This window comes from Calidris pugnax, unplaced genomic scaffold, assembly GCF_001431845.1.
Source record: "Calidris pugnax isolate Ruff unplaced genomic scaffold, ASM143184v1 scaffold326, whole genome shotgun sequence".
Lineage (NCBI taxonomy): Eukaryota > Metazoa > Chordata > Aves > Charadriiformes > Scolopacidae > Calidris > Calidris pugnax.
Window position 1 is genome coordinate 1,819,175 of NW_015091265.1, and position 15,096 is coordinate 1,834,270.

General features: G+C 41.2%; 1 protein-coding gene across 2 annotated transcripts in view; it reads left to right on the plus strand.

Moving 5' to 3' along the window:
• VCAN (versican) overlaps positions 1-13,177 on the plus strand; it is a 117,085-nt gene extending 103,908 nt beyond the window's left edge. The window contains exons 13-16 of one of the 2 annotated variants that reach the window (XM_014960516.1): positions 8,366-8,510; positions 9,667-9,849; positions 10,322-10,462; positions 11,259-13,177. In XM_014960516.1, the coding sequence (XP_014816002.1) occupies positions 8,366-8,510; positions 9,667-9,849; positions 10,322-10,452 (459 nt within the window). In that variant the 3' untranslated portion in view covers positions 10,453-10,462; positions 11,259-13,177. Of the gene's footprint in view, positions 1-8,365; positions 8,511-9,666; positions 9,850-10,321; positions 11,024-11,258 lie in introns of those variants that run through there. The other variant, XM_014960517.1, reaches the window with a different exon arrangement.
• Positions 13,178-15,096: the final 1,919 nt, after the last annotated feature.

Below are 15,096 nucleotides of genomic sequence, written 5' to 3' on the forward strand. Positions count from 1 at the left end.
GGCTGGATTGCTTTCAATGGCTAGATGTTAATGCCCCCCACAGCTGAAGGCTATCTGCCTGCAAAATGGCAGGTTTTTTTTTTTTTTTTTTTTTTTTTTTTTCAGTGGCTCTCCTGGTAGCTGTGCACAAAAAGAGTAAGTCACAGCCCACGCAATTTGCATGGTGTCGATAATACATAATTATGTTAGTGTGACTCCCAGAGAACGTGTATTACACTAATCAACATTTAACACCCTACCACAGTTTTATTCCACAGTAAAACACCTACCCATTAGCAAGAGAATTTCTCCAGCTCTTTGTCACTAATTTTTAAGTTTCTGTACTAAGGTGACTCCTGGAAACCTAGCACAGATGGGTTTTTATACCCACAAAATTGAACTATGCAGTGTGTGAACCATGGTGGGAGTTATTACTTTAAGAAGAGTTGGTACAGAGCAGACAAAAACCGGTGGAGTTGTGTCCACTGGCTTCAATTAGGTTTTAAAGAGTTAATAGAAGAGATATATTTACTGAACAATGATGATTTTGGAACTACTCCGTTGGTATCTGGGCTCAGGCGTGAGTAGACATTGCCATCTAGTGGGAGCTTCTTGCCACGCTTAGTGGTTTCTGCTCCTGGAAAAGCTCTCATGCTACGGTATTGTCTTTAAAAAACGTCAAAGAGCTACTCCTCTGCTCCCCCGTACGATCTGCTCCCTCCAAAAGATAGAATTGATAGTGCTTTTATGTTCCAACTTCATCAGGTAGCCTTTTTCACTTGCTTCGTTTGTATTCCTTAGATTTCTTCCACACACACACCCTTTTTTTTTTCTTCTTTTTGATAGATCTTATTCAGTTGCTTATTCAATTTGCGATCAGTGTTTGTGGATATTCATGGATATACATGAGTGTATGGTATTCAGAATCCTTTTTTTTTTCAAGCTGTTGCATAGGAAATCAAATCCCACTGTGCTGTTACCAAAAAATCCTTTCAAGTGAAATCTTTTGCAAAAGTCCTTAGCAAAGCTCCTTCTGGGAGTTTGTCTTGCTCACAGTGTGACTCTGTAATGGGGAGTGTTGGGTGCCTGCCTGGCCCAAATCCTGCCAGTTTCCCAAATCCCATGCAAATAAAACCCAGACTAGGGGCTTGAGGGAAGCCGTTCAACTATGATCTAAAAAATATCAGGATCACGACATGTGATTTTTGTCTGTGCTTGTAGATAAGTTTAGATGCAGCAGTTGTCTTCAAATTGACTAGTGTTTCTCCCGGCAAAGATTTACCAACACATTTAGCTTGGTCCCTCCTTCAGCAAGTTATTTTAGAAGTTCTCTAAACAGTGGATGAGATCTACCCTATAGGGTTTAGGGTACCACCTATGTCTTTAAAGCAAGGTGTGTGCTTAAGCAGTCAGTGAATGGGGTTTTTAATCTCATGAAATGCTTTTGGTGAGTTCTGTCAGACTGCTGCCATTCATAAAATTAAACAGAAAAATCCTTTGCAGGACCAGGGTGAAATTAAGTGAAACAGAGCCTATGCTTGCTATAAGGTAGTTTTTTGTCTTCCCCAATGTATAAATGCATTAAAATACTAGGTGAACTTAATGGAAGTATTTCAGACATTGCCAAATCTTCACAGTAATCTGATTTTTTTTTCTATTGAAAGAAAATGCAATCCCTTTCAAACTTCCCAAGAGTGTCTCATGTAACAGAATCAGTGCTGTAAAACAGCGCAAGCCACAAACGAGGGTTTTTTGAGCTGATCCATATACTCATTGTACTCTTGTGCTGATCTTGTTGCAGTTCAGCCAACCTATAAAACTGGGTAATTGCCGCAACTTACTGAAAGTGAGATGTAATTTTTAGTTAAGCTATCCATTTATAACAGAACCACCACAGCGAGGGACTTGCTCGGGGGGTTTCCTGATAAAGATTCCTAAGAATTTGTCTGCTATTGTGAAAACAGCGTATCCCTGCTCTTATCAGAGTTATGGCAGAGAAAAAGGGACAATAGCCAGTAAGCTTTGCAGTGGTGGTTTCAGCTTGTTTAGTGATAAATACCAGGCAGGAAATGTTGCTTCACTTTCCAGTGAAATGGCACAGAGAGTATCCAGTCAGCCAGTGCCTACGTCTTTCCTTGTTTCTTTTAATTTGCCTTGTTAGTCTTGCATTAAGAAGCCATCAGATAGGGAATCAGCCAGAATGAAAGAAAATAAAAATCACATTGGAAATTCCAAGTGCCAAAAAGTGCCAAGACAGATTTGTACTTTAAGCTTATTTAAACATGCTGAAAACATGCTTCCTTTTCCCAGAAGAAAAAGCCTTAACCCTATAAATCTAAATAGATCTATTTCAAGTAAACTATTTCCCAGCTTTAGTTATGTACAAAAGATTATTGGCCTTTACACAATAGGGAGGTCGAGCAGTAAGGTTTGGTTTGCATCGGTAGTTTATTTTATTGTGTTTCATTAAGAAAGCAAAACCCAAGTGATTGGTCTCAGCCACTTGGTGGTCCTTTTGGAGATAAAGGAACGGCTGAAATTTCTGAGTGTCACAAAGCTGAGATACTGCTTACTCCTAGATTCACTTTGGCAGTGCAAACATCTGAACGAGCTGAGTGGATTACTCATTAATAAGGAAATGAGTCCTTCAAATAAGGCTGGTTATCTGAAAATTTAAATAACAAATCCTCCCACAAGGTAGGATGTTGTTCCTGATGGGAAGGCTGTGCTCATTCAGTTTAACTAGCAGCCATCTGAATGAGAAAAGTACTGACTAGCTAACAAGGTTAGCTGCTTTACAGCTCTTGCTGTAACCCTGGGTTTCTTAGATTTAATTTATGTGAAAAGTCAGCTTGTCACCCAACTGGCAGATCATGGCTGTGAGTTAATTCAATACCATATAAGGAAATTCTCCCCCAAAACATGGAACTTAATAAAATGTCTTCATGGGCTTTTGCAACTATCATATCCCAGCTCCTCCTGTGAGGCCAGGGAGTACATTGTCCCTCTGTTACAGACTGGGAACCAGCCAGCCAAGCGCATTGTCTAACGCCACGTAGGAAGCCTGAGGAGCTGAACCCCGTCTCAGCTGCAGCTCTAACCCGTGGACCATCCACCCTCTCTCTGCAGGACAATTTTCAGTGCTCCTCAGCAGAGAAAGTGAGACCAAGTGAATGCAATGTGTAGGCGCAGGCTTTGCTGTCAACAAATAAAAACGCTACAAGAAAGGTTAATTAATTATTACTGTATAATTAAGGACATAATAGAAGTTCCAGTTTTCAGCCTGAAATGATGGTGAGACAGATCAGTGGTGTGCCTCCCAGAGGACCACATGAATGTACAGGGACCAAAATCCTGTCACCAAGGCTAGGTCCTGCAGTTACCTGATTACACAGAAACCTCAGGTTTTTAGTAAGAAAATGCGAGTGTCTCGCTGTCGTGGGTGTTGAGAGCTTTGCAGAGGGGCTGGGGCAGTGGTGTCTGCCTCAGCCTGAGGTGGTGCTTCCAGCCTTTGAACTCCCCTCTCCACAGCCACCTCAGCAGAACATGCTTCTCAGCTGGAGGAGAAAAGGGCCAAACCTCCTTTGAAGTACGTTTTGAGTCATGTAGGTAATTAAGATTATATGTCCTAAAATGTACAGCCTGGAAGTGCTTTGCATTTTAATCTGGGGCAGAACTTCACAGGTGTTACGGGAATGTTGCTGAAAAAACAGGGTAGTCATAGTTTTTAGGGCCCTCTGTGCAGTCACCTCGCGTCAGCATTTCTTCTGAGGACTGAAAAGGTCATAGCAACTTTTCTTCCATGTATTAACTTAGCATTTGAGTCTACTTAGGTTTTCAGACGTTTAAGTCATATCTTATGAAGGATGCGGCTAAGAGTATTGCTAAAGGTCTTGATTGAAGCTTGGTTGTTGGCAAAAGGATGTCTAGAGCTTTATCAGTTGAGACAGGGTGCTCCTTGGTGCGGTTTCGTTGGTCTGCTGAGGCAATAACAGTTTACATGAAGATATAACCTAGCAGCAGTGTGGCTGGAACAAAGCCAGCAGTTTTTTGGCTCGTCTGTGAATATGGCTGATCTTTTTTTGGACGTGATCTTAAAAGCCAAACAAACCTGAATGGTACGAGTTGCCAAGTAATGAAGTTAATTTTTTTTATTTTTTTTCCTCTTTTGTACAATATACTTTTCTAAAAGACAGCAATATGTTAAAATGCAGGGATCTGAAATGACATAGTCACTTCAAAAAGGGCATCTTGTTCAGGGTATTTTGAGCAGTGTTTCCCAACAGTATAATTATGACCTAAGTATCTTAGATGCTAACTGCACTTAACAGCAAGGGTAGGGGGATCGTTACTCTTAGCATATGTGGTTTGAGAGGTTGTAAGGCATACCTTTGGAAACAAACTGTATGAATCAGTATGTGACTTTTGGGATTTGGTCCTTTCCCATTAATTTTTTGCTGATGTAGGTTTACTAGAGATAGCGCAGGCATCCCTGATTTACACCAGTGTAAGTGAGAACCAGGATCATGCTTGTGGTCATGCAACAATGTAGTCCATAACAGGAAAGCAAAATATTAGTTTATTTGTCTAGCAACTTATTCCACTCAAACTGTGAGAATCTTTTTGTATCATTATCCCATTATCGGTGGCTAAATAAGGAATTGAAAAACTACAGAAGAGCTGGGTGGAGACCTAAGAAAGCAATTCAGCAGTCTGGAACTTCCTCTGCTAAGCAATTCTGGCACTAAACCCAAGCAGAATCAGAGTTATTCAGCCAAAATAAATCTGTGCAATGACGATATCAGATGTGAGGTAACAGCAAGTCACGCTGGAGGATATCAGACATTCTTGAGTAAACCACAGGCCCTAGATATAATCCTTTGCCATTACATTGCGGCCCTGCCAACAAAGCAAACACAAATTTTGGAGTCATTATGGCAAGGCAAGTAAGAGCATATGGAGTCTATGGCTTGTGGTGGGAGCTGGCAAGCTGCTGAGCACCTCTAGCTCACACGCCCCCAATAGCCATTAAATATCCCTCATTCCCACACTCTGATCCCTATGGAAGCAAGCAGTTCTCTAGTATCATTTCCACAAGAAACAGCTGCAAGAGCTGCAGAAGTCTTTCCTTTGCTGTCAAGATGTTATTGATCACTTTCCTTCCACTAACCTGGCTGTTTAATTTTTTTATGTGTCCGTATGGCTGGGAATATTCTTGAAAGCAGTTGGGCTGCCTCAGCTTAAGAAGTTGCTACCCATCCTCTGAGGAGTGTAACCAACCACGCACACACTCCTGACTTAACGTTGGCAATTCTTGCTCCTCAGTTGGGCTGGGTAGTGAGACATTCAGAGCTGACAGTGAGAGGTGATGGCTTCTTTCTGCTCACCCCACCTCGGCACCACTCAGATTTCCTGGCAGCGTGAGTCAAACCCACACCGATTTATGATACTTTGTGGTGCTCCTGGAGGTGCATTGCAGCTCTCTGTGTAGAGGAGATGTGGCAGGAACCTGGGGCCGTGCCACCAGCAAACCTAAGCCTTCAGTGAGTGTGTGCCCTCAGCCGTCGCTGGTTTAGCAGCCAGGAGCTTTCTGTGCTGGCGTAGCACGACCTTTTCCCATCAGATTCCTGCATCTTTAACCAGCTCTGATGTAAAAAGGTGCTGGACCTTTGGCTCAGCAGCCACTCCAAAATGCCCTTTTGGAAAAGCGGTCCTGGAGCACTCTAAATTGCATTAATACTCACCATAGAATGATAGAATTGTCTAGGCTGGAAGGGACCTTTAAGATCATCTAGTCCAACCACCAACCTAACTCTGACAAAAACCATCACTAAACCATGTCTCTAAGCACTATGTCAAGACGTTTTTTAAATACCTCCAGGGATGGTGCCTCAACCACTTCCCTGGGCAGCCCATTCCAAGGCTTCATAATCCTTTCAGTGGAAACATTTTTCCTAATATCCAGCCTGAACCTCCCCTGGCACAACTTGAGGCCATTTCCTCTTGTCCTATCGCCTGTGACTTGGGAGAAGAGACCCTTCAGGGAGTTGTAGAAAGCAAGAAAGTCTCCCCTCAGCCTCCTCTTCTCCAGGCTGAACGACCCCAGCTCCCTTATCTGCTCCTTAGTGCTCCAGACCCCTCACCAGCTTTGTTGCCCTTCTCTGGACCCACTCCAGTACCTCAATGTCTTTTTGGTGGTAAGGGGCCCAAAACTGGACACAGCACTCGAGGTGGGGCCTCACCAGTGCTGAAAATATGCATGGCATATGCCGTGCATGGGCATCCCTCCCTCCCTGTTTTCCTTCTCTCTAGCTCAGGAGATACACACAGAACTTGCTTTTCTCTTTTGCAGTAGGTGTTGCAGGAAGCCCCCCACGCTGCAGACCCCATTTGACTCATGTGTATGGTATTTGGCTACTGTGCTTGCAAAACTCGTGATCTGATTTATAAGCTAATGTGCAATGCAATAATTCTGGACTTGAGTAAATGAGTTAGTGTGTATTGTAGTTTAGGACTATTAAACACTGAAATGTAGAGATGGAATTACGTTAGTTCCACATAAAAAGGGGGATGTTTTATTAGAGGTAATAAATTCAGTGCAGAACAAATTTATTTAGACCATGATTGTTAAATTGCTTGGATAATTAAAACCTGTGATGGGTAAGATGACACGTGGTAGGAAAAGGTTAAGTACTTAACTCAGTTTTTTCGTAGTTTGATTCATTGTAAGGTAAATACTACTTGTGTGGGATATGTTAACTTTATTTCTAAAATGTGTTCACGCAGGCAGTGTATAGTGGTTATTTCATAAAGTTAAGAAAATAGAAAGCTAAACTTTTATGACATTTATATGGGCCAGCTCTAGACAGAAAGATGTAAGCACTGAGGGAAATATAAGCACTGTAGAAACTGTGTCATTTTGACCATACAAGGGGCTAGCAGCCTGGTTAATGTCTGGCGTTTATGTGAATTCCAGCCCTTTCAGATATCTATTTTTATCCTTCATTAAATTCTTCTTGGAGTGACACAACAGAAATCCCAAAGAAAATCACTAGCAATAGTTTCCCAAATCTTCCCTCCCCCGCCTTTTTTTTTTTTTACATAATGTTATGCAAATCTCAAATTACTGTGCTTCATTTGGGATCATGAGGAGACAAGAAGTGGGATAAAGACTACCCACCTCTGCTGACTGCAAGGACAGTAGACTGTATGTCCCCTGCCAAGGACTACTGCATAGATTTTCAAACGGTGTGACACTCCCTTCGTTTCTGTATTTCCTGCTTATTGATTGAAAAAACAAACTGAATCCTCCCTAATTTTGATCCAGAAATGACTTTGTGCAATGATGAGCTTAGCCATGCTTGAAAGGGTGCGTTCTGCAGTGGAATAAATGCATTTTTAGCCCATGCAGGGAGCTGTGCACTGCAGCCAGCATCTCACAGCTCTTGGTAGGGACATATCTTTGGGTAGATGCAGAGCTGAAAGCTGCAGAGCTGTGTAGCTAAATGAGCGTAGACCTGCATGTAGCCAGCTTGGATCCCAAAGAATGAAGCCTGCCCAAATCGATACACCAGATGTTGTGTCCCAGGTGCAGGGCTAAGAAACTATTTTTTTTTTTTATGCTAAAGATACTTTTCAGCTATTTGAAGGTTCTTTTTTTCTTCTTGGTGCATACCAACAATCAGATTTCTATTTCTAAAACTAGTGTGCCAGTTTCTGGTTTTAATTTGTATATATTTGTAGATGTCTGGAACTATCTTTTCTACAGAGGGCAGAATTTGGATCCTCATTTCTAAAGCTGAAAGGCTGCTGTATATGCCCAGTCTGCCATGTAGGGCTTTTTAATGGCAATATCAACCTGCAATGATCTGGGGACACATTCTGACACCTTTACTTATTTTACACCTAGTTCTACACATCATCCCATTGAATGACTTTGTAAAATGAAGTCACAGAATAAATAATTTGAGTCTGAGAAGCTAGCCTGTCATTTGTCATTTAGTAGACGTGGACTAACAAGGGTTATGGGCTATTTACTGCATTTCCTGGCATTCCACTTCATGTCTGTCTGTGTAGGAAAGAGTGTGTTGCAACACACTTAGGATCAGATTTTACTTGTGCTGAATTCTGTCACTTTGTTTTGTTCTCCTGATATCAGTTTACAGTAAGTGAGAAGTTAGATCATTATGTTTTTTCCCATTAAGATAATCTATTATTAGAGTGGGAGGATATTATAAATTTAGCTATGTTTAATTTGTGCTTAACAGCCTGAATCAAACAATTGAGTTTGCTCTTCACCAAAGGTAATATTGTGTGTTCTGCTGCAAAATGGAATGTAAAAATATTCCAGGTCTGGGAATAATGGTTTTGCTCCTCTTTTCTGCAGCAATATGAGAACTGGCGACCAAACCAACCAGACAGCTTCTTTTCTGCTGGAGAAGACTGTGTTGTTATAATATGGCACGAGAATGGGCAGTGGAATGATGTACCATGCAATTACCACCTTACCTATACCTGCAAGAAAGGAACAGGTACGAACTTTCCAGTAATGATAGCGTAATTTTCTAAATTCCTGTTTTATAAAGTTGAAATGACGAATTCTAGCTGATTTCAGGTGACCAGTAGAGTGAGCCCTCAGCTGAGTTAGCCTCACAAATCCATCCTTCACCTGTATGCGCAAATTACATCTCTACTTAGTCTGTTCTTGATTCGGGCACCAAAGCCTACACAGTTGAAACTCATGGTAAAAAAAAAAGCAACAAACAGGCAAATTTATTCTTAGGTACAGATCTCAGCAAAAGAGGCATTCACGTCCCTGGCAGGCCTGCTGTTCTTGCACACCATGGAAATATTACCAGCTCTTCCTTCCTGGGATGGCTTTATGGTGCAGTATGTGGGCAGGAGCAGATGGGTGGGCAGTCAGAGCAGGCAGCTGATGGCTGGTAGATGGTTGGCTTCTCAGCTTGGGTTGAGCGTACTCCTCACCCACCCAGTAATGCTGGCCCTTGTCTTCCTATTTTCCAAAAACATCCAGTTTAATGGCACCGCCAGAATCTGGAACAGCACAGAAATAATGCTGGTATTTACAGGAAACCTGACTGTAACCAGCAGCTGCACAGCAGCAATACTTTAGGATTTGACTCTGCATCTTCAGACTGGCAAAATAAAGAAAGAGCCAAAATCTTGTTCAAAGATTGTTCCCAATTACCATTTACAACTTTTTTTTTTTAACATGCTCTCTGAGCCATGACAGATCCATCAGTTTATGGTGCTTTTAAGAGTCTACTGTTGAGGAGGACATGACAAGTATTGAAAATGAGACTTTTTTTCTTAAAGTCCTATAACTTGACAGGTTTTCAGGTTTTGCAGCTTTCCAATGAAAATTCCTCATTTCTTTGTGTGAGTATGCCAACCTTTCTGGCTCAAATTCACACCAGAAATTTAAACCAAAAAGGTAATACTAACGACACTATCTGCTATTTTCCACTTTTCGTCATTACCGTATTTGGTATAGAATTTGCAGAACTACAGAAACGACTGATCTCCTTGTCCTTATTTGGATGTGTCTCTTGGGACTTTAATTGAGGTCCCTTGACACCTTCCCTTAGCCAGGGTGTAGAGGTCGGTACCATATTCAGAAGTGCATTTACAAACTGATGTTTTGGGTTATGTTTTATTTCCTTCCAGTGGCTTGCGGTCAGCCTCCTGTTGTGGAAAACGCAAAGACCTTTGGGAAGATGAAACCTCGTTATGAGATCAACTCCCTTATTAGATACCACTGCAAAGATGGTTTCATCCAGCGTCATATTCCAACCATCCGGTGTCAAGGGAATGGAAGATGGGATATGCCTAAAATTACTTGCATGAATCGTGAGTTCTTTGAAAGCAAACCAGTGCTGGAACAGAAACAATAGACTAATTTAATAGACTAATAATAGACTAATAGACTAATGAACATGTATTTTTGTATTTTAAGAGAAGTGCAAATCTGGTGTGACGGGTTGTGACAGCAATACTGCTCACTCTGTCTGGCCTCCAAAACTAATGAAAATGTTCTTCTGATTTTACAGAAGCCAGTAAGATTCTTTTAAAGTAAATAACAACACTCTTACAAAGCCCCTGAAATCAAGAGGTCCCTAATAATTCTTTCTGCAACTGTGGTCTAACTGTGTGTAAGAGATGCCTTTCCTGTCTGTAACATGGTCATAATACCAGTTAATCATTTGTTAACTCTCTAATTAATCAAGAATAAATGGCACTGTAATGTGAAGTATAGACGGCCCATTTGTAGTTAAGTAATTTTAAATTAATTTCCCCTTTTTTTTCTTCCTTCTCATTGCAGCGTCCACATACCAAAGGACTTACTCTAAGAAATACTACTATAAACATTCTTCATCGGGAAAGGGAACGTCGTTAAATTCATCAAAACACTATCATCGCTGGATCAGGACGTGGCAGGACTCAAGGCGCTGAGAGCTAAATGGTGAATGGGGATTTCCACCATTTCAGCCAAAGTCGTAACTTTCTGTGCCTTTTCTATCACTTATAGGAGTATTATGAAATTGTTTTGAAACTATGGACTGCGGTATTCACAATGCATTTTGCAAAACTATGGTGTTTATCAGAAAATTTAAAAAAAAAAAAAAGGAGAAGTGCTTATGGGGATAAAAGGAAACCATTTCCAGCCTATAAAGATTATTAGTTTTCTATATGCCATCAGTGTGGACCATTTTATGATATATACCAGCCTTCTGCAATATTTAAACAGCTCGATTTTAGCACCAATGAAAATGTAAATAAGATGATTTTAATGTTGTTTAATTGTGTGTTGTTTTTGAAATCCTGTATATAAAATGAAAAGTCACACTAATTTCAGGCATATTTATGGTTAGAATGGCCTCAGAGGTCTCCAGTCATTTATGACGTTTTGTTTTTATGTTGTTTACCTAGGCTGGAAATGGTTGAAATAACTTCAATGACTGAAATTTGCTATTACCAGGTGAAGATAAACACACCAGTTAGATGACTTTTTTTTTTTTTTTTTTTTTTTTTTTTTTTTTTTATTGAAACATATTTAAAAAGGATCCTTTAATAAAAGCATCCAATTTTTTTTTTTTTTTTTTTTTTTTTTTAATTTTTTAATGGGAGCTGTGCCGATTCCCACCCGAGGTACAGTTTGTGTCCGTGTGATGCCAAGTTTTAGACAGAGCACATAAAAGCGGCACGAAGCATGAACTAGGGGCTGCAGTGTGGAACTGTTTTTCTGCTCTCCATTCCAGCTTCACCATTCAAGGGAAAGGACTGCGTGGAGGAGTTGCCTATGACAAGGAGGGCCTGTAAAAATCCAAGTGCTAATACATTAACTTTATCAACCAGGGCCACTTTTTTTGAAACGGGGGAGAAAAAAAAAAAAAAGAGGAAAAAAAAAGAAAAAAAAATTCTTTCACGACATTAACCACAAGGTCTATATTACAGGTCTCTGCATTCTAAAATGGAGATAGACCTGGTGTTTGGGGGATTTTTTTTTTTTTTTTGTAAAAAAAAAACAAAAATCAAAAAAGTAAATAATTTTGTATATATAACCATTTTTTAATCTTTTTATAAAGTAATGAATGTTTGTGTATGAATGCTGCAGCTGTGAAGCGTACATAAATAAATGAAGTAAGCCATACTGATTTAATTTATTGGATGTTATTTTACCCACGCAAAGAAGATGAAAAGAGCTCGCCAGTGCAGTATTAGCCCCTGAGCTCCGCTTTTGGAACCATCTCTTTCAGTTCAACTGCTATTTCCCCAGGAGAACAAAAGTCCTGCTAAACAGGATCATTTGTTGGCGGTCAGATGGGTGAGAAACCGCGTGACTTAAATGGAAGAATCAGGATCTTGGCTTTCTAGGAAGAAGTGTGTGCACAAAGAAGAGGTGGTAGGTTGTAGTTGGTGCAGTGTGTCCGTAGGAGTTTTCTGTTATGATTTCTTTTACCCTGGTTCAGCGCGGCGGCTGACCCGGGGGTGTACAGTAATAAATGTAGAAGGTAACGTTTGAAAACGACCTCTCCACAGAAAGGACTGTTATTTCTGCAAAGTGCCTTGCACATCTTTGGGCACGGGACAAAAAAAAAAAAAAAAAAAGGGAAAAAAAAAAAAGGAAAAAAAAAAAGTGAAAACAAAGAACAGTAAGTTCCCTATGATATACCTTTTAAAATAACATGAGGAATACCAACACAGATGGGAGGTTTGTGTTAGCGTGGGGATATGATGCAAGGAGTTGAAATGAAAAGGAAAAGAATTCAAACCCAGCCAACACGTAAGAGTTTGTACCAGGCAGAGCTGCCCGTGGGGTGACCTTGCCAAAGCTCATCAGGAACAGTAATTAGAGTTCCAGGCAACATCTCTGAAGAAAATGCCCTCACTGCTCCATCCAGTGTACCCAATCTTTGAGCGTTCAAGGTGGCAGTGTGTCACGGTGCTGGCTGGTTCATTCCCCACCCCTCGCCCCCCAAACAATGCACATAATACTTTTCTCTATTTATATTATTATCTTGTATAGTGTATAATGTGAATGTCTGGGGTTTTTTTTTTGTGAATGAAAGTCTAAAATCTTTGTAACTTTTATATCTGCTTCTGTTTCACCAAAGAAACAAGGTTTTGCTATACTGTGACTTGTCTTGTTATTGCATGTCTTCCTGTTTAAATCTATGCAATGTGATTTTTTTCATATGAATACAATTAGACTGTCAGGTACTTCACAATTACCGTGGGCATAGTCAGTTGCCCACTGGAGTCAAAGAGAGTCAGCTGGCTGAACTTTAGTAGGTGCTGGATTTGACTTTATATGAGCAGCTCTAGGGGATATTTTAAGATATACATTGTATGTTTTGAAGTCGATTATTGCTTGTATAAGTCAAGGCTGTGTTCATAAATATACAGTATTCTACACATCACTTCCTTGTACCAGAAACATACAGAACAGAAAATATATTTTAACACTTTGAAAACTTTCTCACCATATGTATAAAAAACCCTGCATAGATTTGTTGTTTTCTTGTCTACTTGTTGGATTTAAACAATGTTGTAAGGCATTCAGATAACATTGTGATTGTAGTTTTAAATAGGTTAGGTACAGTGCTTATATTGATTTTTTTCAACTCCTTCTATTACTCGTAATAAAATAGGACTGACAACATTCCTTATTAAAAAAAAAAAAAAAAAAAAAAGCTAAAAAAAAAAAACTGTTACCCATGCTTGTTTATTTAGACAAAGAATGGAACTTTATTCAGGTCTGGAGACTTTTTCTAACGCTGATCTAAGCCCTAAGTGTTTCCCTACTAACCACCTGCAGAATGCACCCACTGCTGTCACAGAGTGAGGTCTGCTGTGACACCAGGGCATCACCACCACGAGGGCCCTGATCCCTCGCCCCGGAGCAGTTTTGGGTGTTTTGGGATTGGAGTGGAGGGAAAGAGGACAGAACTAGAGATCTGGATACAGATTTTCTGAGTCAGTGTTTCTTAGCTCTGCTTTCTTGCCTTCCGAGTTAAACCAGAATTCTTCTTAACTCATGTTTTAAAGTTTCCCTGTACCTACTGCAGAGATAGAAGAGACCACTTAAAATTGTGTTTTACAAGTACAAGCAAGACAAATATTGGAGTAGTATCCCTGTGGTAACCTTCCCCTGTTGCTTAACTATTAAAATTTTGTCTCTACTAACACTGTCTGCCATTTATAGGGACCCAGAAGCAGCTGTAGGCTGGGAGGAGGAGAGGTTAGGAGAGGATGGGGCATTGCTAATTAAACTCATTGGCTCAGAGGAGCTCAGATGGGCACTGCACGTCCACATGGAGTGCCTGCTGTGACCAAGGCTCAGGCTGCAGGTGTGTGCACAGGGCTCACAATGCCACCTGAGCTCAGAAGGACAATTCATGTGCCCATGAAAATCTCTGCAGAGTAGCCATTATTATTACTATTATTATTATTATTATTATGAACATCTTCCCATCCCTTCAGATATTGACAGTATTTGACTTCCCAGTGTGAACCAGCAGAGGTTAACACAGAATCACAGAATCACAGAATGGTTTGGGTTGGAAGGGACCTCCAAGATCATTGAGTTCCAACCCCCCCGCCATGGGCAGGGACACCTCCCACCAGACCAGGTTGCTCAAAGCCCCATCCAGCCTGGCCTTGAACACCTCCAGGGATGGGGCATCCATGACTTCGTGTCTCACCACCCAGGACAGAAATGCACCAGGTCACCTGTTTCAATAGAGCTTCCCAAATAGCAAGAGAAGGTGCTGGCTGGTGGAAACATTCCTGTGCCTCAAAAGATGCACAATTTCTTGAAGCCAGGGAGGAAAAGACAGCTCCCTGATGGCAGATCTCCTGGTGGGACATTGATTTCTATGGGATCTCTAGCCTGAAATGTTGCTGCTCGTAGTGAGAGGCTGGGGATGGAGAGACCATGTAGGAGCCAACACAAGTCCCTGGAAAAGCAAGAGGCAGGCCAGCAAGATACAAACCATCTGGCAAGGGGCTGCTGATGGAAAGAGGAACATGCAAAGAGGTCTTCAAAAGTCAGAAATTGCTTTGCCAGGGCAGTGGCTGGAGGAACACTCTGAGGACCAACCTGTGGGTATGGTTAGGGCCCATGTCTGTAATACTTTTTTAAAACCTGGATCCTGCTAAGAGTCCTAAGAACCCAACTTGTGGGTAAATCCTCAGTGAAGCTCTGTGCTTCTGGTAAGTTTGGGGTTGGTTTGTTTGTTGTTTTTTTTTCTTTTTTCCACATTGTAGGTGCTGACTTTTTGCATTTAGAAAAGCCATGTTTTTATCTGCTATGAAGTCCTGCCACTGTTCTGCCTCCAAAAAGCCTCCAGATGTTTCCTCCTCAGCCTGAGCGGGGCTGGTGAAGGAGCGGCGGCTGCAAAGATGCCTCCTGGGGCTTCTGGGCAGATCTGTGGACCTCACTGGCATCCGTAGGCAGAGGGGTGTGAATTGCTCCTGCTCTGAAGCAGAGCTATTTCTTAGTGTGGGTGGCAGGGAGAAAGCGTGGTCATGTTCTTGGCTCAGTTGACAAGGCTTGCAACGTGCCATCCTGTCCCCCAGAGGCAGAAGATGGAA